The sequence below is a fragment of the Alosa pseudoharengus genome, unplaced genomic scaffold, assembly GCF_046254945.1.
Source record: "Alosa pseudoharengus isolate Yale_2024_CS ecotype anadromous, Long Island Sound unplaced genomic scaffold, YU_APseudo_1.1 YU_APseudo_1.1_scf_5, whole genome shotgun sequence".
NCBI lineage: Eukaryota > Metazoa > Chordata > Actinopteri > Clupeiformes > Clupeidae > Alosa > Alosa pseudoharengus.
Genome location: NW_027468837.1, coordinates 29,898,667 through 29,923,931, shown reverse-complemented (window position 1 = coordinate 29,923,931; position 25,265 = coordinate 29,898,667). Strand labels below are relative to the sequence as shown.

The window sequence follows — 25,265 nt, the reverse complement described above, 5'->3', positions numbered from 1 at the left end:
TACCTTTCTCCAGTTCATCCAGCCATTCTCTGAGTCTGGCGATACCACTTTTAGCTCCAGCCTAGCATAGATCATTGAATTGGATTAGACCATTAGCATCTCGCCTGCTAGCATCACGTTTAAAAGTAATTTTCCTATTTAAAACTTGTCTCCTCAAGTTAGAAAGTGTAATAAGGCCAACGGAAAATGAAATGTGGTGATTTTCTAGGCTGATTTGACATGGAACTATACTCTCATTACAGCGTAATAATCAAGGAACACCATGGGTGCAGCAGCACAATGATATCATGCACCACCTGAAAATAGTTCCCGTAGGCTAACTTCCAGCAAAAAGGTTGAGCTGCAGCAGACGAATTGGTTAGTGACTGGATTATTACGCCTGAATGAGAGTATAGTTCCATGTCAAATCAGCCTAGAAGATTTTCCGTTGGTCTTATTAAAATGCATGTAATTCCCCAAATGGTGGAATATCCCTTTAACACTGCACATGCAAGTCATATTTCAGATGCGTGTCTGAGTCAAGTACAATCGAGAGATATGATAGGTTATCCTAACACATCTGGACAAGTCATGAACTCTCTCCATTTCACAGGGTTCTTCTAGTATGCTTCTTTGAAACGTACTGGTGCTACTTTTTAGAGCCTGGTGCCACTTATATCCAGTTCCTATCGAAAACAGTATTTAGAATATGTTAGTGCTGATATACAATATTGAAATAAATCTTTAACAATCATGCTTGAAAAACAAACACTCGCCAACCAACATTAATGTTAATCTTTGTCTTAAATAACGATTTAACAGGTCGACACCCTAAAGAATCACCAACGATAGTTTGCAGATATTAAAAGGTAGCTAATGACAGCTGCAATTTGGTAATACATTGGGCAACAATAGGCAAATAAAGTTTAGTTCTATTTTACCAAGCACAGACTAGGTAGCTGGTAGGCAGGACACACGTGATTGCATCACATATATCATCTGAATTAAATTGTATATAAAAACAGAGCTAACTACCAACAAAATATTTTCATCTGCACAATGTCCTGTCTCATTTCTTTACTTACAGTACATCAATAATTATTATCTTCTCAAGTTCTCACATATTAGCACACACCATATACTAACTTGTTTTGATTTTGATGGTGTTTTGAATGCAATTTGCAGCTTACCCCTGTGTAATCATAACTGGTGTGGGAGATGTGACCTTTGTGATTCTGGCAGTACAGGACAGCATCATGGACTGTGGCAAACAGACGCTCTTTGGTCATAGAGTTGGAGAAGAATCCACCACACTCCATCTCATCTACCACCGTGGCTAGAGCCCAACAATAAGCACAAGAGAGCCAGTGATTATGGTATACTTTCGTCTGTTTTATAAATGGAGGGAAGGAGTGAGAAGTGCTTATAGAAACTGCCTGAAGAGCACCATGTTTGGTCTGACTTACCCTGACACCCGGCCATGTAAACATCAATGTCAATCTCACCAAAATCATGGACAATCTAGAAAGATGAAAGGTCCCAATCTCGTTAGATACAAATATTTATCAGTTCCACAGATTTTTTGCTATGAACCATTTCCAAATGAGATTTGTTTGAACATTCCATGTATTTAATAGTATTCCCTCACTTCTGATGCAACAAAGCTGCCTGCTATGTTTCTATCCGTCTCTTTCACCCTCCTCACTGTTTAGACTTTAGAAAACAAACACAATAATCAACACATAGGGGCCCTAATTTAAATGTAAGGCAAAGTGCAAAGTCAGTCTATGAGCAAAGTTCTTGTGTATGAACTAAAGCCATCATGTGGCATGTGACAACTTTTAGCTGACCCACTGATGGTTGCACTTAGGATCTTTCCCATGGTATTACATTTGCAAATAGATTTTGTGTTGATTGGATAAACTTTGCACTTTGCATTTTTCTCAGCATTCCCAGGTCTCTTTTCATCTTGTATCCACTTCTAGTCACTCCCAGCGTGGTGTTTCACTTACATTTTTCATCAACTTGATGGCCACTGTGTCAATGAAGTTGGCTGTGGACAGGTCCAGTATGATCGAGTGGATGTCCCAGGTCCATTTTCCCAGCGAGCCCAGGGACATTCTCTCCATGCTGCCGGAGTCCAGCGTAGTGGTGTCTTCATCCAATGTGGCCGTGTCGCCATCCTCTACAGTTGACCCTTGGGTGTCACTATCTGAATCCAAGCCCTTCAGGTACACCCAGCTGCACTGGCCCTCGGCCGAGCCCGGGGAGTCTGGCATGACAAAGACCGTGGTGTTCTCACGCGGCCGCCAACGCTGCTCCTCCCCCAGTGGGGGCGCTGTTTCAGTCTTCCCTTGTCCATACTGCCAGTGGGCGGCCTCCTCCTCCACAGAAAACACCTCTCTCCTCTGGGAGGCTGCCCTGAAGGCCTGTTGCTGATGAGATAGATAAAGCAGAGACACGGCACTCAAAGAATCCTCCATAGAAATGCATGGGGTTAGTTTGCAACGCCAATATGGCCGTTGTCTACACATATCTCGCCCCTTCCTATATGCCCCCCATTCACTTGCTCTAAACAACTGATAATTAATTGAAAAGAAAGACAGTAATATTATCCCTTACATATACACTCAGAACACACAATTTGCACTTGAAGGACTCTATATTGTGGTATAATGTACTCACACGTCTCTTAGCTTGCCTCCTGGCCCTTCTCCTGGCTCTCCTCTCTCTGCGTCTCTGCTTGGCCTCCTGTCGCCTCTTGTACATGATCATCTTACCAATGTCCAGCCCACTCTACACACATGGGGTCACACGGATCACACAGGGGTCATGTCGGGCAGGGAAAACATGCGTGCAGGGCATGAAGTGCAGGGCACGGGAAGGAGTGTCTTTAAGATGAGACAGAGTTAAGTGAACAGAGGTGCTGGGGGATATGAGGGACTATTTAAGATTAGACAGAGTTAAGTGAACAGAGGTGTTGGGGGATATGAGGGACTATCTTTAAGATTAGACAGAGTTAAGTGAACAGAGGTGTTGGGGGATGTAGAGTTATGTGAACAGAGGTGCTGGGGGATATGAGGGACTATCTTTAAGATGAGACAGAGTTAAGTGAACAGAGGAGTTGGGGGATGTAGAGTTAAGTGAACAGAGGTGCTGGGGGATATGAGGGACTATCTTTAAGCAGAGGCGGACAGAGAACACAGATTCATTACTTGAGTAAAAGTACCCTTGCTAAATATGCTAAATTGCTAAATATGCTAAATTTTACTCAAGTAACAGTACAACAGTCAGATGTCTACTTAAGTAAAAGTACTGAAGTACTTGTTTTTAAAAGTACTTGAGTATCAAGAGTACAAGAGTACATTTTCTAAATATTGCATTACTACTGGCACAGTGCTTACATTTATGTACAGAAATGTCCTACATGGAGTTATGAAAAATGTTAATGTTAATACCTTGGAGAATGCAAAAGGAATTGAAAGTAAAATCAAGTCATTTTCATCTTTTTACCATGTTGCCAGGGATGGGCAGTATTTCTAATACATGTATTTAAAATACGTATTTCAAATATAAAATAATATTTTGTAATTGAAACACTTGAAGCGAACACTATCATTAACTATCATTATATCAAGAAAATTGAAATAGTCTGGCGAGGTGGGGCCACGGGTTGGCACACTCCCGGGATGGAACTGCTGCGTCTTCATCCATTGTTTAGTCCATGATTTCGTCTCTTATCTAAATCTGACCATGGAGTTGACTTTGGCGGAAAGCTGAAGGTGATTGCTGATAGGCTGTCCCAATCAGTGGTGCCTGCACAATCCAATCATGTTTGAGAGGGAAACAACAAATTGAGGGTTTCCGAGATTTTTCTTTTTTCCTTTTTTTTTAGAAGAAGTAACGGGTACTCACAGTTATGGATAGAAATGTAGTGGAGTAAAGAGTACAATATTTGCCTCTCAAATGTACTTGAGCAAAGTCATGAGTACTCCCCAAAACTGATACTCGAGTAAAGTACAGATCCCTCAAAATTGTACTCAAGTACTGTACTCAAGTAAATGTACTCCGTTACTGTCCGGCTCTGTCTTTAAGATTAGACAGAGTTAAGTGAACAGAGGTGTTGGGGGATATGAGGGACTATCTTTAAGATTAGACAGAGTTAAGTGAACAGAGCTGTTGGGGGATGTAGAGTTAAGTGAACAGAGGTGCTGGGGGATGTGACGGGGTCGATTCTGACCTTTTCCTTCAGGGCCTCCAGATAAAGCTCAGCATTGGCGAAGTAGACTGTAGCTGAGGAGCGGAAAATGGTGATACCTGGGACTTCTCTCACCTGTTACAGAGAAAAGCTTAGATGGTAATTGACAATAAATCACTTTTTCATTTTATATCTGTTATTTATTCAGAGTGGTTGGAGTACACTCTTTCAAATCACTCACTAGCAATAGTAAAAGTAAAAAATAGTTTTAAAAAAGCCATGCATCCTAGCAATGTAATTAGTTTGCAGTGAAACAGTAGCAAGCCTGCCTGGTGCTGCAGTCTCTCACCCCTTTGTGTGTCTCCATGTCCACATACAGTTCTGTCCCAGGAACGTGACCTAGTACGGAGTATCTCGGCCTGCAAGAACACAGGGTAGAGAACAGGTGAGGGAGAACTAGTCTGACCCTAACCTTAAAGGAACATGCCAACTTTTGGAACTTAGCTTAATTGCCATCTACCCCAGAGTGAGATAGGAGGATACATACCCTATCTTTTCTCTGTGTGCAATAACCCAGTCAGACACAGTTAGCCTAGCTTTTGTGTCAAAGTAGGTAACCAGTCTTCCTCCATTGCTGCATGTAAATATGGTGTCCCCCAAGGGTCCATTCTAGGCCCCCTGCTTTTCTCCCTCTACATGCTGCCTGTTTAGCTGTCTTGAGGATATCAAATCCTGGATGGCATGCAACTTTTTGCAATTAAATGATAGCAAGACAGAAATAATTCTCTTTGGCTCCCCCTCCTCTGTCGCCAATTTAAGCAACGCACTTGGTCCTCTCTCACCTAACCTGCATAACCTAGTCAAAAACCTGGGCGTTCAGTTAGATGGGTCCTTGAATTTTAACAAGCAAGTCAGCAGTGTAGTCAAAGCCAGTTTCTACCAATTAAGAACCATAGCCAAGCTGAAACCCATTCTGTCCGCTACTGATCTTGAAACCGTTGTCCATGCCTTCATCTCCTCCCGCTTAGATTACTGCAATTCTCTGTACATTGGCATGTCACAATCAAATCCAAACAAACTCCAGCTGGTACAAAACGCTGCTGCTAGGCTCCTCACCAACACCAAAAAAAGTGAGCACATAACACCAATTTTAGCTCAGCTACACTGGCTTCCGGTCAAATTCAGGGTTGAGTTTAAAATTTTACTTTTTGTTTTTAAAGCCCTTAAAGGTTTAGCCACACCTTACATCTCTGAACTTCTGCCGCCACACTCCACTACCAGGTCACTCAGGTCATAAGACCAACTACTGCTTGCTGTCCCACGTACACGCCTCAAAACCCGTGGCGACCAAGCTTTTTCTGTAGCTGCTCCAAAGCTCTGGAATACCCTTCCTCCACATATCAAATCCTCCCCTACAATTACCTCCTTCAAATCCAATCTCAATACATATTTTTTCTCACTAGCTTTTAATACAGTATGATGTTCTTGGTCTTGTTTTAATTTTCTTATTTATTTTTATTTATCTTATCTATTTTCTTGTCACTGCTACTAATGCTGTCTTGCTACGAATAATCACACTTAGTTTGTGTTGATGTATGGCCTTTGTGTAGATGTATGGTCTTATTGTTATGACTTATTAGCTAACCTTTTCTTTGTGTTTGTTCAGCACTTTGGCTCAACCCCTGTTGCTTTTAAATGTGCTATATAAATAAATGACTTGACTTGACTTGACTTGACTTGACTTGACTTGACTTGACTTGGTTTAGCATAGCTTACTTCACTGGAAGTGGGTTACACCAGTTAGCCCGCAGCTAGCCAATAAGGGAACTAACTGGAGTAAACTACCTAACCCCCCTATTCAGGAGTAGAATGGCCAAAACAAAACTAGAGAGAGAAAAGACCATAAGTTACCGCTGGGTCCTGAAGATAACAGTCAGCAAGGCAAAGGCAACAGAGGCTCCAAGTCCCATGTCCAAATTCAAAAGCAGTGTGGACACCCAGGTGACCAGCCACACAAGCTACAGACAAAACATGTCAGTGTGAGTAATCAGCAGTAGTTGCGAAATGAATGGGGTTAACATGCAAAGGAGGCAGCAGCAGCAGCTGATGATCATAACTTCTGTAGAATAATTCTGCAAACCACTATATGATAATATAAATATATGCCAGGATATGCCTCATAACCTGATACTAACCTATAGGCCTAAAATCTAGTTCTTGTTAAATAGTAAGCACTGTCTAACTCTCACCAGGTCAATCTTGTTGCTTCTCCACAGAGTCACCATATCATAATACTGCTTGAACATTCCTTTGAGATTCACAATGACAATGGCAGCTAGGACAGCCTGGAAGTCCAAGAGAAAAAGAAAACTTTTATAATACAAGTGATAAGTGCCCAAATTAACATAGCTACAATCTTTGAGGAAAGTTCACCTTGGGCAATTCCTGAAACAGAGGTCCGAGCTTTAGCACAGTCACCAGCACGATCACAGCCGAGGAGACCCCTGCCATCTGCAGCAAAGAGTGAGGGGGACTTGGCATCACATCTGTTTGCATGTGTGCAACATCTCAGTGGAAGAGAAAGTGGAATTTCTTCCAAATCTGTAGTGTGCTATATAGCCAACTCATGTTGTACATTGTGATTTATTTATTTAATTTTTTTGCCAGACAAAAGCTTTGCTGCCCCTATACTTTGCCAGCTGAGAAACCTGGGATACGGTACCTGGGTTTGGCCTCCAGCACTCTCCTGGACGAGACTGCGAGACATGGAGGGGCAGACGGCAAAGCACTGGAAGAATCCTCCTACTGTGTTGCTGAGCCCCAGAGCCACCAGCTCCTACCACAACCAGAGCAGCAGAGACGAGATGGAGCAGACGTTAATCAGAGGTCATCAGCACATCAATGCTGTTGTGAGTGCAGATAGCTTTGACAACAAGAAAACGCAATACCATGAGCCATATCACTTCATATCACTTGTTTGAAAATCATGCATATAGACCCTTTCAACTGCAGAAACAAACAGGAGCGTTCCCCAAGGCATTTCTGGTGGCACAGTTAACAACATTGAGCTAATGGTAACTTGGGGACAAGAAAGTCAACATTTTGTAGAGCATTATGCTAAAGTGTGATTCATTTTAATTTCAAAGTATCTGCGTTGGTTTTGAACGTTTCAACCCTCAAGGAACATATAACATGCTCAGAGTTATTCACCTGTGACAACCACACCTCTGCATACCTGATTGCTGTCCACTTTGTATCCATGCTTCAAGGCAAAGGTTTTTCCTAGAGAGATAGAGATGGCATAGCCCACAATAGCTATGGCAAAGGCGTCCCCGATGACCTCTCCAAAGATGTTAAAGTCAGGCACACTGGGGGGGCTCAGCCTGACGGAGAGACAGAGACAACGCAGCCAATCAGTGAGCAAACATGACTAATAATTACCAGTTAATTACAAATACATACATACATAACATACATTGATGGCAAATGGCAGCTGAATATAGCTAAAAGAGTATAGTGTGCACACAGCCAGCACCTGAAATATGCACTGTAATATACTGTATATACAGCTCTGGAAAAAAATAATTTAGGATGACATCAGAAAAATATGCAGTAGTCTCTTCTTAATTCTTTCCAGAGCGCTATATATATATACACATATATATATATATATATATATATATATAGAGAGAGAGAGAGAGAGAGCTCTATACAGTATACATATATAAATATTCTTTATATGTTATATTTTTATTTTTCATATATTATTTCTATTCAGGCTAGACTCGTAAACTTGTAGGTGTCATAAACAGAATTTTTACGTCAAGTTTTAGCTCTACGCTCCAGTGATCAATGCCTCTATTGATCACCATAATCGATATCACCCCTATGTGCATGTTCAGTATCACACATCACAGACAGTAACACTGATGTTCACAACTTTGTAACACCAGCAACACATTTAAACATCACGCATGCAGCAGACCCTGAGTGAGCCTCTGTGGTCTTTGGTTAGGAAATGAAGCGTGAGGTGAGGCGGTGTCTGGGGTTCTTGGCTGCAGCTGCATGGCTGAGTGGCGTTATGTGCCTGCGGCTGGTCTGTGCACTAACTCACCACCATGATATAATCATTTTGAGAGGTCAGCATCAGCCATCAGCACGCAACTGCTGACTGAATACATTTTCAATAGAAACTGCAGACATGCATTGGCACAGATAACAGCCGCAGCTGCGTATTTCTGTGTAGAAATTGCTCTTTGTCTCAAATTTAGAACCAGTGCACTCAGTAGATGTAGTATCTGTGCATTCAGTCTAGTGAAGAAGTGTGTGAAAAATGAAGGATGAGTTGTGGATCTTACCCGCAAGGAATTTCCCCAATCACAGGGACCTTGTAGGTACTTAGCTCTGCATAGGACGAGATCAGTGTTGCTGCCACAATCTAGGAGGAGAGAAGAGCAAAGCATTTGTGCATCCACAAAATTATTACAATGGACATGCACACATGCACGCACGCACACACACACACACACACACACACACACACACACACACACACACACACACACACACACACACACACACACACACAGCGGAGACATGCAAGTGCACTCAAACACACACACAAGCAAACACACATAAACAGTGCTTGTGTGTGTCATTAAGTATGTGCTAGGGGTGCAGGTACACGTGTGGTGAATAAGAAGCCAGAGTTGTCCCCTGCTATCTGTGATAATTAGCCCAGCAGTGCTGTGTGGAGCCGGACGAGCGTGGAGCTCAGGGCTGAGTCAGCATACAGGCCGGCCGTCTGGCTGCCAGACTCCTACAGCAGCATAACAACACGCACGCCAGCCTGCCTCACACGACACAGCTGAGCTCAGATGGCAGAACTGTGTCTCGAAAAACTGGAGCTCAAATGTACAACTATACCATGGATGTGCTTGATTATACTTGAATGTCTTTTGATTACAATCAATTGAGAGATGTAATAGTATAGAGCACTGGATGAATTCGGAAAAAAGAACATAAAACACCAAATGCGGACCATGTTTTTTCATTGTCATATAATGTAATGGCTTTCTTAAAAACATGAGCGTGTAATGTGAAAATATGAGTGAAAGTGAAAGCAGGCGGCCTACAGTAAGGAGCTCCACAGGGACGGGCACAGGAAGCTTGTGTCTGTAGGCTGCGTTGAGCTCTTTGGCGATGATCAGAGCCAGCATGGACACACCACTGACCGCTAGCGTAGGGAGGTGGGTCTCAGGGAGCAGCAAGCACACATCCACCAGCGTCTAGCACAGAACCAAAGCATCAGAGGCAGTGTTAGGCTTGTTTTGGTTGAGTACAATTGGTAGAGCCCATTAAAGGTGCAGTCCATTGTGCATGACGTTGCGTTTGTTTGTGTTTATGTTTATGTTTATATTTAAATTTCTTAGCAGACGCTTTTGGGAGACAGGCTGCCCCAAATTTGTTTGTGTCTAGTTTTTGGAGCCTGGGCTGCCTACAGAGACCAGGTTTTTTTCAGAGTGTACTCACAGGATGGGCAGCTGTCGTATTGTGAGGAGGTGTTCGCTGAATGTAACAAAAACTGTTATGGGCTTGAAATCGTACGATCACTGACTGCACCTTTAATGTTTGTGTGAGTATGTGATTGGGCAGTTCTCCTCACATAGATGAGAGCAAGTGGGCCACTGAGGCGCGTCGGTGAGACTCCAAACAAGTGCTTGAGCTGCGCCACGACGGCATGGGCCGCAGCGGCGGTGGTGTAGGCACGAACCACCGGCTCCGATAGGTATGTGCCGACGAAGCCAAACTGCACAAGACCCAGGACCACCTACAGACATACAGAACACATGAGCAGATCCACAGACATACAGAACACATGAGCACCTACAGACACACAGAACACATGTGATGATTTAAAGGAATTATCCGGAGTAAAATGCACTTTAGATCAATTTACGGGATGATTGGGAGTACATACGTTGAGATGACATCAAAATCATGTCATTCGGATGTGTTTTGAGAAAGTTCGATTTTACCGTTTTTAGTCAAAACTCGTTAGCCTGGAAGTGACCAGGGCATGTCATTTCGCCGCTACAAAACGCTATTTTTATACCTCTTCTACAGTTCCAAACATTACACTTACGTGGTAGTGAGTAGAGGGTCCCTAAAGCCAAACCGAAGTATCCCGAGGTCTTTATGTGGTCGGATAGAGAGTCCAGAATGAATTTCATCAAGCCAGTACCTTTCCGGAAATGTTGCTACTGCAGCTGGCATCTTTAGGGGAAAGTCCGTATAAAAATAGCGTTTTGTAGCGGCGAAATGACATGCCCTCGTCACTTCCAGGCTAACGAGTTTTGACTAAAAACGGTAAAATCGAACTTTCTCAAAACACATCCGAATGACATGATTTTGATGTTAACTCAACGTATGTACTCCCAATCAACGTATGTACTCCCAATCATCCGTAAATTGGTCTAAAGTGCATTTTACCCCGTATAATTCATTTAACCTGCTATAGAGTGTGGTATATTTTTATATAAGTCTCACTGAATGAAATGTTTTAGTTTAACCTCTTATATGTTGTGAAATATGGTTACGATCCTTTGATCCTTAGGTATATTGAGATACCCCCTGTGTTATCTGAATCCTCCCTCTGTAGGAATTATTAGTGAGAAGTATGTTTGTTGTAAGGTGAAGTGTTACCAGAATGTTTTTTTTTTTGTGAACAAGATTGCAAACAGTTGTGGGTTTTCATGAAACATGCGCGTGAGCATAGCATGTGTGAGGGACCTGGATAAGGCCTGCCAGGACTGTAGTGGCGGCTGCCACCTGCACCCTGTGGAGGTCCCTGACCGTGACGTCATACTCAGCGGTGGAGTTGCTGCTGTCCGAAATGAAGCTCCCTGGACCGTCTGGAACCAGGCTCTCTGTGACGCTGCCTACCATGATACTGAGCACGGTAAGGGTGCCTGCAGACGCATCCCAACAGAAAGGTCAAGCACACAACAGCATGAACACAATATCCATACACCTCCTATGTACTCAGACACTTTGACAACAACATGAACAAATTCATACCTCCCTGTTAAGAGAGACACCTAGACATGTAGTCAGACACTATAGCTGGAACATGTGCGACATGTACAAAGGTGAAAACATTGCAGCAGATTCATCAGAGTATAGTATTAAATAGGTTTAAAATAGGTTTAGCCAGACAAAACAAAAATACAAACATGTTCACCTACCAATGGAGGTGTGTCTGGAGGTGCCAAAGAAAAAGTAGACCAGGGCTGGGTAGAGGGATGTGTAGAGGCCGTATACAGGAGGCAGAGAGGCCAGCAAAGCATAGGCCATCCCTGAAGAACACACACAGAGATTCATTGTCTTGGCTAATCACAACAGCACAATATTCTATTACAAAGTACAAAGTAAAAAATACATTTCCAGGCATTCTTACAAAATGCTGACAAGCTCACGGCAATCCAAACTATTTTCAACTGTAGTTCCCCAAGGGTCGAATGTGCTACCAGTTGCTACTAGAGCAGGGGCTTCAAAAACCTCGCTAACTACCTTCGTCTCCATCCTGTCTCTTCTTTATTTACATCACTTGACTTAACCTTGACTCTGAACTCTTCTTCATCTCTTATACAAAGGTTGTACTGATTGTTGCCCTATTGTCTCCTATTCACACTGTACCGTGATTGCTCTGGATGTTGGTCGCTTTAGACAAAATGATCAGCTAAAGGATTAAATGTAAATGTATTAATGTAAATAATTGTCATCTTACCCTGGGGAAGGTGCATAATTCCAACACTAATGCCAGATACAATGTCAGGAATTCCATATTCCCAGATAGGGTACCGAGGCAGCCAGTAGAGAACTGGAAGGCAGCCTACCACCTTCCTCTTCAGGTCAACCACACTGCATCTATGTGCCAAGGCAAAGTAGCAGAAAACATGGACACTCAAGTTTCTTTTCTCAAAAATGAGACTCCACATAGAAACATTTTGTCTGAATCTCAGAAAGCTAAAAAAATGTCTCTACACACATCTATCTAAAGCTGTCTGTCCCAATACAATAACTGATTTCACTCCATTATACACAGAGGCTAGTAGCCATAATCTTTTATCTGATATGATCATTTTTTTATGAACAGCAATAGATTCACTGTTTGTATTGCTATATTTAGTTTCCCTCAAGTTGAAATGTTCACATATTAAATCAAACTAGATGTACCGCATAGCGGTACAAAATATGACCGCCGCTCAGTCCTGTACATCCATTCCTCGAAAATAAATCATATTAATGAATTTGTCTCCATCTTCTACTCCATCCCCCACTCTTGAAACTTTTGTGTATGCTTGTTTGGAATGTGTGTTTGCGGGCCGCACACAAAGTAGCCTACTGGCGCTGCAAAGGTGAATAGATTTGTAGCACTTGCCAAAAATTTGTAGCATTGTTATAAAGCCTTTAAAATCTATAAACAATCACAAGTAGGGCAGTTCATGACAGTTCATCCATTGCAACTGGACTGATGAAAGGTACACCTGTAGGCTACATTGTATTTGGTAAAAGCAGAAGGTAGCAGCACAATGTATTTATTTATTTATTTATTATTAATCAAAACAATCCCTGTCAGTTCCATGCAGTTTTCAACAGCTATCAAGAAGAGAGGTCATGTCATGGATTTTTGTGAATGTTTCTTCTTCTACATATGCATAAGTTTAGTCATCTAGTTCATATGATATTCAGCTTTATTGTCAATGCACAAATGAAATACCAGTAGTCTAAAACAAAATGCCATTTTACCCAGTGGTGCAAATAACTGACATGTCCAAAAGGGCCTTCATGAAATGTGTTGCTAGACTGTTCATACACATTTCAACGGGCCAAGTTGAAGAGCTACTGTCCGTTATTGTTTGTGCAAATAATATGCTGATTCATGTTCCCTTGCATTTTGCAACTATGAGGTCCATGGTTAGTCTGGCTTTCGCCAGACCAAGCTCAATCTTTTAAGAAATCGAAAAGGAATCGCCGGCAGATCAGGCTTGAGATGACGAGACGCCATTAATGTCCTGAGACACTGACTAAGACTATCTTAAGATGCATTATTGTTGACGAAAAAAGACGAGACTAAAATGTTTTGCATGAAATAAAAACTAAGATAAAATCTCTGTTCATTTTTGTCTACAAAATGAGAAGACAGAATATCTAGCTGTTACGTTTTCAAAATATTCCGAATGAGTTCATGCTCAACAGCTTTCCTGTAGGCTAGTCTACGTGCTGTTGCTGCAACCCTGTGGACCGGACCACACTTTGAGAAACACTGGTCTACGAATATCATGACAGTTGTCCAGTCAAATCTTTTACTGTCTATGGTCAAATCCCAGCCGAGCTATAACTAGCTTGACTTACCTGTGCATGTAAACATACTGACTGACAAAAAATCAGAATGAGTAATTATAACAGACGAGTAGCCCTGTGGACACACAATATTGTTGGAAAATTGAGATGTGTGAAACACTATTTGACTCGAATGGTAATCAGAAATAATTTGTTATAAAAAAAGAAGACTAAAATGTTTTGACTAAAACTGACTAAGACTAAGATACCTTTAGTTTTCTTTTGACTAAAACTAGACTAAAATGACGAGACTTTTAGTCGAGTAAAACTTGACTAACAAAAATTATATTTGAATGACTAAATATGACAAAGACTAAAAAGGACATTTTGTCACAAGACTAAGACTAAATTAAAAATAGGTGACAAAATTAACACTATGGCGACCCAAATAAAATCTCCTTTGGGAACCAATGGCTTACAGTATCAAGTGGACTTAAGCTGCCACCTCTTGGCGAAAAGTTAATAGTTTTGCATATCAGTAGTAATACATTTCACGCAGCTGTGTGAATCGCTGTGTGGAACCCAACTGTACAGTAGCTCAAGGTCTGTGGCTAAAGTAGCCATAATTAAAGCGTTATCATTGTTTGGATACTTCACACACACGTGTTTTTTAATCGCATAGACTACAACTACCAAGCTGGAATCAAAGCACATCGACTCCCCTCTCACACCCTAAACACGCACTTCAAACAAATAAAAAGCGTCTCAGTCTCACGGTATAGCCATAGGCAAAACTGTATCGGACCGGTGTAACGTTGGTACTAAATCATCCATCGCAAAGAATGATTTTTTAGCACGTGCAACAAATATGTGTAAGTACAGCCCTGCCCTGGATATCTCTCAACCTGCGCTCTAAAACATTTGGTTTAAATGGAGATGTAGATCATCACGGGTGCGTTAATAAATCTACATTGCGGCGAGTTCACACAAATTATTCACTTTGACGAATTTATGTAGTTTCAGTCCTTGTTACTTTACTTTGAGTCATGCTCTTCCTTACTTGAATCACCTTTGAAAATAGAGGATTGAAGTAGCCTATGGGTGTTTGGGAATGAACGTTGACTCTGCAAATCACAAATGAGTGATTATGGGCTAGGTTGATGTGGGCCCTTGAGACCAACATACCATATAAATTTCTTCATCCTCGGTGCCACGCTTCAGGTATTTATTTAGGAAAAACTGCATTTTTGGGGTTTCGGGGGGCCCAGCGCGGGGGGGTGTGGGGTGGCCCCCGGGGACCAAACGAAATTTTTCCGTAAAAGTCTAGTGGGGCTACATACCCACCAAATTTCATGTGCCCTGGTGTTGCGGTGTCCCGGGTATCGTTGACCAAAAATTCAGGAAGTAGATGACGGAAAAAGAAAAAAAAATTGACAATCCCTATATGACCGCTTCGTTAGTGGCAGTCATAATTAGAGCAGTGTAAACTAACTTTAAGCTTACATTAAGCTACTCTTTCATTTAAGTTGAAGTTTAGGCCTACTTTTTCCATCAAAAAATAGGATCATTTGTGAAAGTTAGATGTACCTGACACGCTGTTTGAGACACTTAGCAAGTGGAGGATGGCGGCCATTGTAATCCAGTCTCTGTGTTAAATCCTCCAGGCTCTGCTCGTCCATGATCTCTCTCTGCACAGTCACCCCTGCACTTCTCTTTGCCATCCCCATCTTCTCTCCTCCGTATCACCTCTCCTAAAGACACAGACAATTCTACAGAAATACCTAAAAACATCTAGTATTCTCCAAATCCGAGTGATCTCAGTTTCAGTTCCAAATGATGTACTGATTCACTACACTACTCCTTCACTCAGTGACATATAAGGAATGACATGATTCAAATGTACAATGGCAAAGCACAGGCTAGTTTTTGTTGAGTGTTACAGTAGTGTATGTATGTGTATATAGCCATGATAAGGGGTGGGGCCTATGATGAAGCACTTTGACCCCACTGACCAACTACCTGTCACTGCATAAAAGCCCACTTGAAGCTAATAACTCAAGTACCTATCTGTTAACCTGGATACTATTTAACATATTAAGACAAGGACCAATTACTGTGGAATTCAAACAGTTTTCCATGTTTCTCAGTTTATTAGCTGGGTTTGAATGGAAAGTTACTTAGTTGCAGGAAACGACAACAGACAACAGGACGTAACTGATGTCATTTGGTTAACATACAAAGTGGTGATCCTAAAGATAGAAAGCAGGAATTGGAAACACCTTACACTACAGAAATATGATTACTGAAGCAGAGAAGGGCAGGGGGTTATTATGACGCAACTTCAAAGTCCAAAGCTTCACGTTTACCCATCCTTTTAGTCTCCCCTTTTCTTCAGTGTGTTAGAAATTATTTAACGTAGTGTGAGCTGTAATGTACACAGATTTAAACAGATATAAACGGGTAAAGGTAATGGGTATTTAGCGAATGCTAATCCAAAAAGACTTAAATCAAAAAAAGTAATATTACAGAAATAAATAGATAATTATGACTGCCGATAGCGAAGCGGTCATATAGGAATTCCCCCCCCCCCCCCCCCCCCCCCCCCGTCATCTACTTCCTGAAATTTTGGTCAACGATACCCGGGACACCAAAACACCAGGGCACATGAAATTTGGTGGGTATGTAGCCCCACTAGACTTTTACGGAAAAATTTCGTTTGGTCCCCGGGGGCCACTCACCCCCAACCCCCCCCCCCCCCCCCGCGCTGGGCCCCGAGGATGAAGAAATGTGTATGGTATGTTGGTTCAAGGGCCCACATCAATCTAGCCCATAATCACTCATTTGTGATTTGCACCCCCCCGGTAAAAAATGAAAATGCAATATCATTCTGCTTTAATCGCCCCTCTCTTCAGTTAAGATGTTCAGAACTGTACCAAAGTTTATGTGTATGATTAACCTGACATTCTCTGGGGGTATGACAAGTTTTGTAGAATTTCATTAATGGGGGGGTCTAAAAAAATTCAGACTCAAATTCAGACTTACATTCCTTTGCCTCATCCGAATAATAATAATAATAATAACAGTAATAGTAGTAAAGTAATAGTAGGCTATCAATAGCCTAATTATAATAATAAACGATTTATGTATGGACTATGACTTTTCTGCTGCTCAGTCTTTATCAATTCCTCATCAAATAAATTAAGAGGCTAAAAGCCCAATAAATGTGCCACACGTAATAGCCGAATATAAGATAACCCTTGCCTATCCCATTTCAATTAGGCAGCACTACACCACCACGAACAAGCTGTCATTAAGTTTTTGCGTTTAGTAGGCCTACAACTTTTACGACATGACGTTTCTTGGGCATTTAGCTTCACCATCACGTCAAGTTGTAACGTATGCGCAATGCTCATCTAGGCTATGGATTTAAGTGGCATAAAGGCAGCAAAAGTGGGATATAGTGCAACTGCTTCCCCAAAACAATTCCTCCATAACTGTGTATTTAATCGTTTGATATGTGGATAACTTTCAGTGGACTAAACAAAAGCTAAAGATTTTGTTATCACAAGGCTAGCTGGTTCGTTATATGGCGAAGCATATAGCCAACTTTGTTTGCAGCAGTGAAGCTGAGTTTGTTGTTAACATTGTTGGTGTCAGTCAAGTCAAGTCAAGTCACTTTTATTTATATAGAGGTTAGGCAACAGTTGAAACATAAAAAGGGGCCCAGGGATACACAGGTCTGACTAAAAAAAATGTATAAAAAAGTAAAGGAAAATAATATTACATGAGTAGAATTAAGAAGTAGTACATTAGAAAAAAAATAATAGTAGTAATAATAATAATAAGATCAGTAGAATAGATAAAGTTAAAAATATATATAATATAAAAATAAGAAAATAAAATAAATGGAGTAAAACAGGTAAAATAGAGTAAGCAGGATATATATATTAAGATAAATAAATAACTAAAAGTAAGTGGTAGATAAAAATAAGTAAAAAGGTAGAGGGACACACACGCAAGACACAGGGGGCAGGTTGTTAAAAGCAAGAGAGAAAAGGTACGTTTTTAAATTAGACTTAAAACTAGCAATTTTATAGCCTAGAAATCTAGACGCACCCTAGCGGCGGCAAATTAATTTGCTCAGCCTGTACGTCTAGTACCAAACCATAGGGATTTCTATTGGCTGACGCCATGGACGTCATCCAATCACAGCGCTCTATTTTGTTAGAGTCTTAAGGCGGGCTTAACAGGATAACGACAGTCCTGCGACGGTGAACAACAAGGAAGGTGGCTATGGCGAATGAAGAGCGGTTGTTTGAATCAGCGTTGGCGTCAACTTTGGAGGAGTTGGACTTGTGCTTTTCTTTGAAAGTTGAGCAACACAATGCACTTAAGTCATTCCTTTCGAAGAAGGATGTATTTGCCGTTTTGCCGACCGGATACGGATATGGTCGTAGCGCTGGCCTATTGCATGCCTAGGCAGTTTGAAAGACAATTGACCGATCCCAAGCCCCTCCTCCCATTGTCAGTCCCATAGTTACTGTTGCTAAGTCGGACAAGTTTGCAGGAAAGTGTGCGAGAACGCGTGTTCAACATGGGGACGCAGCACCCCCATTTAGCCTAGTGCAACAGTGTATGGATTTCTGGGCGTCAAGTAATATTGATATATTCAAAAAACAGAGGTCAGAAAGGCCTTCAGTATGCAGAAGGACACATTCACAATGTCCGCTGTCATCAACGAGGTGGAACACCACAAATTGAGGACAAAAAAATCCGGTGTCGTGGATCCTAATGGGATGCATGTTAACTGGATAAACAATTAGCACGTTATCCCGAGCAGGTAGTTTACCTTATTTGCTGCAGATGTGACTCTGATTCAATAAACAGGTCTGTGCGAACATATGGTGTTGACGTGTCCATAACAAAATCTAACCATATTTCGAGGATTAGTAAGACGGGACCAAGTGCTGCAGATCCAAGTTCACGCAACTTGGGAGAGTGACTAGCCTGTTAAGCAGCTCATGTTGGGGAGGTGGAGAGAAGCTTCTCTTCGGTAGGCCGAGAGTCTACTTATTATTTTGAATGGCTGCTTTAGAAGGAAGAGTTCAAATAAACATGATACAAGTGTATTGAAAAGAACCCACTCCGAGTTCAAACCCATACCACGCATGATAGCTATCTGCATTTTGCAGACGTGGTTTGTCTTGCACTAGACTTCATCATTATGCTATAATTAATTTAAACGTGGGCAATGTAGTAGGCTAGGTCTAATATTGGCGATTTCGAGACTGCATAGCCTATAGCAAGGCATAGTTTTGAATCAGCACATGATTCGATCTTTAGAAGACATTGTCTATCTCTCGTTCAGCCATCAATAATGCATCGCAGTAGGCTAGGCTAGTATTGCGTTTGTTGAAAAAATGATCATTAGCCTATTTCTGTCAACAGTCTTCTATCCCAAGTTAAACATGGCAATGTAGCAAAGCTGAAAGTATGTTCTTAATGTGTGTAAGGCGATACGTGATTGAAGGTGTAGCCTTTTGCGCGTCTTCCAATCGTATGAATGTGCGAGTTCAGTTCCTGCAAGGTAAGTATATTTTTTTGCGTAGGCTTATGTTGTCGTTTCATCAGTGGAAACCAGATTTAGTTATGTTTTTGTGTGTAGTTATGAACACAAATAAAGGGAACATTTTCGTACACACTCAGATTTCTTTACTGAAAAGTAGCAGCCTATCCAAAGTTAGGCCTATATGTGTTAACGTTTCACACGGTCAGATATCGGATGTCACTTCTACAAGTATCTCAGGCTTATCTTTGAACCTTTTTGAGCTCTTTAGTTATTTAGTTTCTTAGGCTACTCGCAAAAGAAGCATTATAGCCTTCGCATAACTGGCGTATTGTCATACAGAACGGACACTAGAAAATTCAAAATTGACCGAGGTTGACCGAGGTCCTCCGAAGTCCTCATTGTGACATAGTAAAAGGGGGCGGGGCTTGGGATCGGTCAATTCTCTGCCCGCCCCTTGGATTAAGCGAGGTGAATGGTTCGATTCCAGACTATACATTTCAGTGATATAGGATGGCCCGCCAGGCTAGCAATTTGAGGCATGTCAGGGAATTTAACCCAAACAAATAGATACAAGAACCACAACACGTAGTATGGCTTTGTCCACAAACTCTGGTACCAAGAGGAGAGCCTGCTAATGTAAGGAAGAATTCCTCACACCATCAGACTCTGACTCTGCAGCCCAAAAGCTGTGTCTTTTATTGTACAGATGCACACAGAAAATAGGAAGCAAGACATAGCGACTTCATTGTGACATACTCTTATCTCACACACACACACAGACAGGGTGCAGTTCCTGTCTGTCTGGGTGCACACTTGTACTCTCTGTTCTTAGAACTCAGCACAACAACATTTAACTTGAACTCTCTGTTCTTAGAACTCAGCACAACAATATTTCTGCTTACACAAAATTTGGTTATACAATGATAATAATAATTTCCTTACAGTAACGTCAGCACACATGAATCTGCCCGATGTCGGTTTCAGATCAGCATATAAAAATGGCTCAGGGGTATCGGCCTGAAGTCGCTTCCATGTATGTTGGCTTTTGATCGTTCCCACTACCCAAAGCAGATCCCGCTATCTGTTTTTTTTTACCCCAGCTTCCCTGTATGTTGGCTTTTGATCGTCCCCACTACCCAAAGAAGATCCCGCTCTATCTGTTCTTTTTTTTTTGCTAGCAGACAGCCAGGCACGTCAGATCAGCCTCCTGGAGCAGCGATTTTCAGGTTGGTAAATTCACTCATGTAAATTGTCAGCAGACATGGGGGACTCGAGTCACATGACTTGACTCGCGTCAGACTCGAGTCACATTTTTTAAGACTTGAGACTTGCTTGATCAACATAAAAGACTCGACTTGACTTTGACTTGCTATGACTTGAGACTTAACTTAGACTTGAGACAAATGACTTGAAATGACTTGACTTTTTACTTTTTTCATAGATATTAAGGAGTTAACTTTACGATTTTAGAAAATCTGCTTAGGTGCTGTTGCATGCATCTCGCGAGCGAACCTGTCATTGTAGCCTACCAAGTGACGCGACAGACCAACAGCAAGTGCCAGATCAAATGAGAATGAGGTAGGCTAACTTGCAAATATGGAAGGCTCTACGTTTATACCAAAACATAATAATGTTTGGCTTCACAGATGATGTATCTGACAAGTCAAAGGAGAAATGAACAGCAGTCTGCAAGTGTGCAAAATAGCGACATAACCACCACTACGTTGATTTTCATCCGAAGTCGTGTTAGAAACCTAACGTCAAATTTGAGGCATGTTAAAAGTTGGCTTTGAATATATTATGCTTTTTAGTTAACGCCATATTAGGTTAAAATGTGTGAAATGGGAAAGTGAAACATGTTCTTGTCTAAGTTTAATCTCGATAGCGAAAATGTAGTCTCTTTCTCTCTCCCTCTTAAACACGTCCCTGTTCCATACAGCCTATAGTAGGCTAACAACAGTAAGTAGGCCTAGCTAACTGCCAGCAATCAGCATAGAAAGGTAGCTTATTTCACATGTTAGGCTTATGTATAATATGATATAGCATTGACGGTCCTAAACCCTCCAAAAACCCATTGCGCTGTCGCGCTTTTTAAAGTTTGGCAGTGACGTCGGCGGCAGCGTTTGATTGATTGATTAGTTCACTTTTTCAACATTATTGGTTCCCTGGAGATGTGACAGGTCAGGACAGGTGTAACTCGAACTGTTTGAATATATTTTCATGATTTGATGTAGCCTGGCTACCTAATATTTGAGGCATATTGAAACAATAATAGGCTATTTTATAATAGGTCTACTTGAAATACATTTATTTTTATTCGTATACATGTCATCTTATTCTATAAACCGTTCAGATGTAGGCTATGTGGCTTGAATGAATGCAATGTCTGTTACAAATAAAACTCAAGCAGTTAACTAGCCTATTGTAGCTTATTTTAAAATGAAAACATGGGTAAATCATCATGAATTTCAATGATTTGGCTATGACTTGCTTGACCCTAGCTATGACTTGACTTGACTTGCTTGACCCTAGCCATGACTTGACTTGCTTGACCCAAGCTTTGACTTGACTTGCTTGACTGTCACAAAAAATGACTTGACTTGCTTGAGACTTGAAGGTTAAGACTTGATACTTGCTTGTGACTTGCACATGTTTGACTTACTCCCACCTCTGATTGTCAGAAAGTAAGCATTGTGTCAATTGTATGACTGTTTATATATTTGCCTGCTAGGCTAAGCCATAACTTGGTGTACATTACTTTATAAAGAGCTGTTTTGGGGTAATTACAACTTCGTTGTGAACTAGTTCACGTTAGGTAGTTGAGCTAACACTGGAAATATTTTAAACCTACCTAGCGGCTATGGCGAAATGTACTTTTATGGCTGTGGCTATACCGTGAGACTGAGACGCTTTTTGTTTGTTTGAAGTGCGTGTTTAGGGTGTGAGAGGGGTGTCGATGTGCTTTGATTCCAACTTGGTAGTTGTAGTCTATGCGTGTGTGTGTGAAGTATCCAAAAAAAGCTCGGCTTTTATAGCTTCACCAGAAGAACTGGTGAGCCTCGCCTCTCTTTGTCTACATGATTATGTGTGCATCATTTTATCTGCTATAATATATTGATTTAATTATGTGTGTGTGTGTGTGTGCGTGTTTCAGTCGCTGATCCAAAATGATGTGGATCTCTTGGACACAAGGAAGAACTGTGACAAGGGAAACCTAAGAGTGAAACCTACCAAAGGCACAGCAGTCTTCTGGTACAACTACCTGTCTGATGGAAGAGGTACAGTACGCCTGGCACACGCACAGCTCAACACTTTCATGCATAGACACATTCACCCAGCTACACACACATGCATACACACACACACACACACACACACACTCATAGATGTACATATGCACATGCACATATAACCCAACCCAATGCCATCATGCAATTACACATTCACCCAGCCACACATATCACATACACACACACACACACACACACACACACACACACACGTACACACACGCATACACATGCACAAAGACAGAGTCTTTTTTAATTTAGCTCATATGGAGGTATATTTGACCCTTTGAAGTTAAAGTTTAATGGTGAGGTTTGAAATGTAAGTTCCGGTCCTCTTGTGGTCTGTGCTACAGGCTGGGTTGGCGAGCAGGACGAGTACTCTCTGCATGGAGGCTGTGTGGTGACCAGTGGCACTAAGTGGGTCGCCAACAACTGGATCAACGTGGACCCGGACTACCACAGGCTAGCCCGCTACCAGGAGTTAGTGTCCCAGCAGCAGGGACAGGGGGCACCCGATGAGCCCTCAGACGCCAGCTCCCCTCGCCACATGGAGTCCCATGTGGAGTTATAGCTCACAGACCAAAAGTACTCCTGACACACCTATGCACACACACGCACACACACTCTTACCTGCTTACTTGCTTATCTTGTACACACAACTTCACTGGTCTGAAAAAAAAGCTTTATCCAACCAACCCTGTCATATCTATGCTAAATATGCACTGACATTTTTTATAGCTAATTTATTTAAATTATCTAAAAGAGTTGATGTTCAGCACAATAGCAGGGCAATTTAACAGGGTGAATAAGATTGCGCAGGTACAGATGACTATTAAGATATACACTCAGACAGGATGCTGGTATCACCCTGGTGTGATATGTCTCAATCATCAACTGGCTGTGTTATCCTCTAATAATACATCTTCTAGTGACAAATCAATGTTTTCACAAAGGATGTTCATGATGAACATCTTCCATGTTTTAACACTGACTGACCAGCTTCTGCTGTAGTGAGAATTCAGTTATGAGAATTCAATAACTAGATGTGTGATGGTCACTTGTGGCAATGGTCTAAGAGTTCAGTGGTCGGCTGTTTCGAAATATTTCACAGAACCATGCAAGTGTAGTGAATGATACTAGGCCGTTTGTAACATCTTTTTCTGCCCCCTGCCTCTCCCTGCACCCATAGCAAAAGCATGACCCTGGTGACGTACCTGTAGCCATTACAGATCTAACTTCCTTTGTGTGTGACAACTTGGCAAAAAAAATCCTGCCTGCTGTGTGTGCAGATTTAGGACCAGTTGCTGAAGTTTCCCTTGTGTTTGAATGTTAGATTACATGTGTTTGTTTGAAAAACATTGAAGTATTTTTCCACCTGAAGCACTTTAGATGTTTTTAAGGCTTTTGTTGTGGACTACTGAGTTTATAAATGCCTTGTCCATCCCCTGGCGGGCTTTCTGTTTCACCGGAACATATATAAGATGAATTCAGGGACGATTTTGGGCAGCAGTTTATTGATGTCAAAGAGAATTGGTTTTGCTTCATGTGAACCTATATTCATGCTTGGTTGATCTTGATTCTTGATACTTTTATACACTGAAAAGCTGTACCCATGCGCGTTTTGCACTTATTCTAGAATCTATTCTAGATGTATTGTAAGTTGTTTGGGATTTGGGGGTTTGTAAAGACTAACAAGGAGGCTACACCAGGCACGTAACTGAAGCGTTCCGTTCGCCTAGCGTCTGCTGCAACAGTTAACTTCCACTATAATCAACTGGCTACAACAGACGTGATAGCGGTGCATATGTTCAAAAAAAGTTAAAGAAATCTTCTAAAACTATTTTGATATTACGCGAACGGAGCGCTTCGGTTGCAGACCCGGTGTAGCCCGGGCCTAATTCTTTGACCCCCGTGTTAAGCAGCCGTATATGTCTAGTTTTTAAAGGGATACTTTTTCCAAAATATGCAGTTCTCCTACACCAGTGGTATTCAAACGTTTCTTTTCTGGCAGAGCCTCCCATTAAAGTACACTAACTAGTTCTAGGATTCTTTGCATCTGGACTTAGAAATAGGCAATTGGTGCATGACATCCCCATAGTTCATGTTTTCCTCATAAATTCCCTCATACATTTCATTTGTATAAAAAAAGCTGTACTAAACCCAATGCACCATCTGCTCTCCTTACGTACCAATGTTTGAATGTTTGTTTCAGTGTATGTCAAGGTTATTTGTAATGAACAACTGTGTATATTAGCCTGGCTAGCGCCACCACTTCTCAATGAGACGTGGTCTGGAAACCAAACGTTCATTTTCTCGTATTTGAAAAAAATGCCCAGATCCGTTTATTGGGTGCCACGGATGTCTATCAAATGCGTCTGTGCATAGCTCATCATCATCTTGCTTTCCCCCTTGTTCTGTGATTGGTCGCCTATCTCAGGCGAAAATTTGCTCGTTGGTCTCCAGGCTGCCTTAGCAGCGTGAATCAAATCGCGCGCAAGGCAGCATGGGAACACCCAGGCTATGTTTATATTGCACTGAATCACTTTTCATTTTTCAAAATAGCACCACAAAGAAAAGTGATCACTCCCTGCATCTCTAGCCACTCAGGTTTCTTCTTGTTCCATTAAAAGCCATTTAAAAATAAACTAAAAAAACTCTAAACTACATATGATTTCTGATTTATTTATAACAGTAGCACAACAAATATGTCTTACAATACCAGATAAGTTTTAGAATTTACTAAGCTGTTCTAAAACTTCTGTTAGATTGTTATCAGAGGTTCTAACTACCATTCCATGGGAAGAGCGTAAACAACCTCAGTGGTCAGATATCATCCCTACCAACAACTCTTGATGAATTAATAATAATAATAATAATAATTATA

At 41.4% G+C, this 25,265-nt stretch overlaps 1 protein-coding gene and 1 long non-coding RNA gene across 4 annotated transcripts; one reads left to right on the top strand and one right to left on the bottom strand.

Annotated features, from left to right (window-relative positions):
• Positions 1-43: 43 nt before the first annotated feature.
• Positions 44-20,109, bottom strand: LOC143104646 (solute carrier family 26 member 6-like). The gene is made up of 20 exons (XM_076268797.1): positions 20,034-20,109; positions 15,110-15,273; positions 11,967-12,106; positions 11,425-11,535; positions 10,970-11,148; positions 9,843-10,007; positions 9,313-9,465; positions 8,536-8,615; positions 7,413-7,560; positions 6,900-7,013; positions 6,611-6,688; positions 6,427-6,522; positions 6,089-6,195; positions 4,527-4,596; positions 4,220-4,312; positions 2,665-2,775; positions 1,992-2,414; positions 1,446-1,500; positions 1,170-1,315; positions 44-665 (listed from the first exon to the last, which is right to left on the bottom strand). The coding sequence occupies exons 2-20, from the start codon at positions 15,247-15,249 to the stop codon at positions 636-638; spliced, it is 2,439 nt and encodes an 812-aa protein (XP_076124912.1). The 5' UTR covers positions 15,250-15,273; positions 20,034-20,109; the 3' UTR covers positions 44-635.
• On the top strand, positions 19,688-25,201 carry LOC143104647 (uncharacterized). 3 transcript variants are annotated; one of them, XR_012983113.1, is made up of 3 exons: positions 19,688-20,317; positions 22,246-22,369; positions 22,735-25,201. It is a non-coding gene; the product is annotated as an uncharacterized LOC143104647 (long non-coding RNA). The 3 variants fall into 3 exon arrangements; XR_012983111.1 differs by lacking the exon at positions 19,688-20,317 and adding an exon at positions 20,354-20,669; XR_012983112.1 differs by lacking the exon at positions 19,688-20,317 and adding an exon at positions 20,354-21,775.
• Positions 25,202-25,265: the final 64 nt, after the last annotated feature.